Source organism: Trifolium pratense, linkage group LG7, assembly GCF_020283565.1.
Source record: "Trifolium pratense cultivar HEN17-A07 linkage group LG7, ARS_RC_1.1, whole genome shotgun sequence".
Lineage (NCBI taxonomy): Eukaryota > Viridiplantae > Streptophyta > Magnoliopsida > Fabales > Fabaceae > Trifolium > Trifolium pratense.
In genome coordinates this window covers 14,532,712-14,535,455 of record NC_060065.1, presented here as the reverse complement: position 1 = coordinate 14,535,455, position 2,744 = coordinate 14,532,712, and the positions used below count along the sequence as shown (strand labels likewise).

The following is a 2,744-nucleotide window of genomic DNA, read 5'->3' as shown; positions in this document are numbered from 1 at the left end:
TTAAAAATTCTAAATAAATTAATAAAAAATGTGAAGAAAAATATCATAAACAAAATTACAAATAATTCCTTGTTTACCTGACAATCATGAATAAATTGGGAACCATTTGTTCTAACTCGATCAGTTGAATCAAGTACATAAAACCTTAGAGGAATTTGTTGTTGATTCCAATCAACCCATGTTATTTTGTATCTCAAGGCAAGCTTTCTCGTAGGTGCTTCAAAATCCTTTTGCAATTTGCACTGTAAATTATCTTGGCAACAAAAGAGTCCTCCTTTATAACTTGATCCCAATGGTTTTCCATCAATTCCAACTGTGACATTATAAAAATTCGTTGGCAAATTGAAATGGTCACACCTACATTCAGTACAACCTTCTCTATCTTCTGTACCACGTGTATCAATGATCAAGAGATTCAGGAGCCACTTTTCTTGGTATCCAAATGGAATTTTTGAAGGGTTTCCATGTTCTACAGCATAAGGATCTGGAATTTTTGATTTTGTTCCTCGTGATTAAGCTCCCAAACCCCAATAAATTCGAAGAATATAAGTATTACACGTTCCGTCATTTCTAATGTAAATGGCACCTTCCATAGGATCCTTAGGGATTATCTTTGACATATTCCAATCTTTTTCTTGGTATTTTATAGAAAACCAATGACGTAGGTATGCTTCATATAATGGTACGAAATTTCCTTCTTCATCGACTAGTTCAGCATCAAAGCTCTTGATTCCATCATGACCTTTTGGAAATTCAACATCATAAAATGTTTTAGCTACGACTTTCTCGGGACCCATTTGAAACATTTCAGAAATAAAATAAAAGTAGCTGATTTTATATTTTTATTTTCAAATTCTGCCCCTGAATAAACTGCACATATTGTTGTTGATAGCAACACTAGTATTGATGAAAAATATATTACCCCTTTACATATAAACCCCATGGTGGATATTTTTCTCTCTTTGTTATGGTGATGAAGTTTTGTTTTGGTGCAAATGAACGTGGATTATGCATCTTTTTATAACATTGAAAGGCTTAACAATATGTCAATCTGGCATGACTTGGGCCAATTGATCCAAACTGATGTGAAAGTCTATCTTTTTGTTGGGTGTTTAAGGGTGTCTTTTGTTTATATTAAGTGATGTGAGAAATCATATAACTATTTATAGATATTAGCTAATATTGTCATATTTAGATTCTTACACGATGTTGTTGATAAGGATAATATATACAAATATAAATAATTAACAATATCTTACCTTTCATTAGCTCATTTTTTTTTTTTTGACAGACATTAGCTCATTTTATATTTCTCCATTAGTTTAACCACTAGTTTTACTAAACAGTTGAAGATCAATCAACTATGTTATCACTTTAAGTTCACCAACGATTTACTATCTTATTTACTATCATCTATTTTTTCAACAAACAAAGTCATAATTTAGGTTGTGGTGGGAGTACTGATACCTCTAAAATATGCATGGTTTTAGTGGTCATTTTACTTAAATAATATTGCTTGTTGCTTAAGTTACTTGAGCTATTTTACTACAATCCTCTTTAATGTAAAATCATGTTAGTAAAAAATAAAGTAAAAAAAATTGATGCAAACTTTTTTGATTTATCATTGATGCATATTCTTTCATTATAGTTCATCAATGGAGTACTCAAACTTGTAGCCATAATTTCTAAAAAGAAGATGTTATTGGGCGAGTTCACTAAGCTTGATGGGCCCGTCACCTTATATTAAAAGATGTATTAGGCGAGTTTCGTGAGCTTGATCACCCATCCCAAGTGGATATGGATAAGATCAGGTCATGGACCAACATGTATGTCTGGAATAATAGGAACATATGAGATCCCTTCCTCCTCGATGATCTCCAACTTTCCTATTTCCTCTCTAGGGCTCTCTCCACTATCTCACCCACAAGAGGAGATCCTCTCATGTCCAAATTCCCTCATGTTGGATCTCAGCCTTCCATTTCTTTTTTGTTGTTTACTGTTCATTCAAATAAAATAAATTGGATGGTGGAGGATTAAACTGCATCCCCTGCAGTCCAATTTGGACATGAGAGGATCTGCTCTCCTTACCCACTACCCACCTTACTCTCTCTTTATATATGGGTATAACTACAATTGAGAGGGTAGTTCTTCTTTCACCAAACTGCTGATAAAACCTAATATCAGACCGCCCGTCACCAATAGAACTACGTGGCTCTGACTCCTTATTCACTTAGGGATGCATCGGACCAGGGACCTTCCTTATTGAGTCATAATACAAATACGCCGGTCAGATCTCAGGAATATTAGCGAAAACATTTGGCGCCCACTGTGGGCCCTTGGTAAAACTGTTCCCAAGCCACACATCATGTAACACCCAAACCCATTATTTATATATTTCTACCTTTAGTAAAATCTTTTTCAAAATACGCAACGGAAAATCACATTTTATTTATTGAATATCGGTTCGAGTATTACACTCCTCTATCAAAATAATACTAATGTAATTAATTAGTAAAAATAGTGTTTATACAAATCTTTGAATCAAATAATGTATTTATTGATTATACAAAACAACCTAGACAATAGACTTTATATTCAATATAAAACCCTTTCCCGTGTCACAATCAGAGCGGAGCTTCACCGACGACTCGACATCGAATACCACAAAATCCTGTAAAATCTGGACCCCCAACGGTCCAGCACATAACACATAAAAGAGAGTTAGACAACATACTCAAAATATA

At 33.8% G+C, this 2,744-nt stretch overlaps 1 protein-coding gene across 1 annotated transcript; it reads right to left on the bottom strand.

Moving 5' to 3' along the window:
* On the bottom strand, positions 1 to 797 carry LOC123895917. The gene is made up of 3 exons (XM_045946382.1): positions 587 to 797; positions 78 to 484; positions 1 to 9 (listed from the first exon to the last, which is right to left on the bottom strand). The coding sequence occupies exons 1-3, from the start codon at positions 795 to 797 to the stop codon at positions 1 to 3; spliced, it is 627 nt and encodes a 208-aa protein (XP_045802338.1).
* Between the last annotated feature and the right edge of the window lie 1,947 nt (positions 798 to 2,744).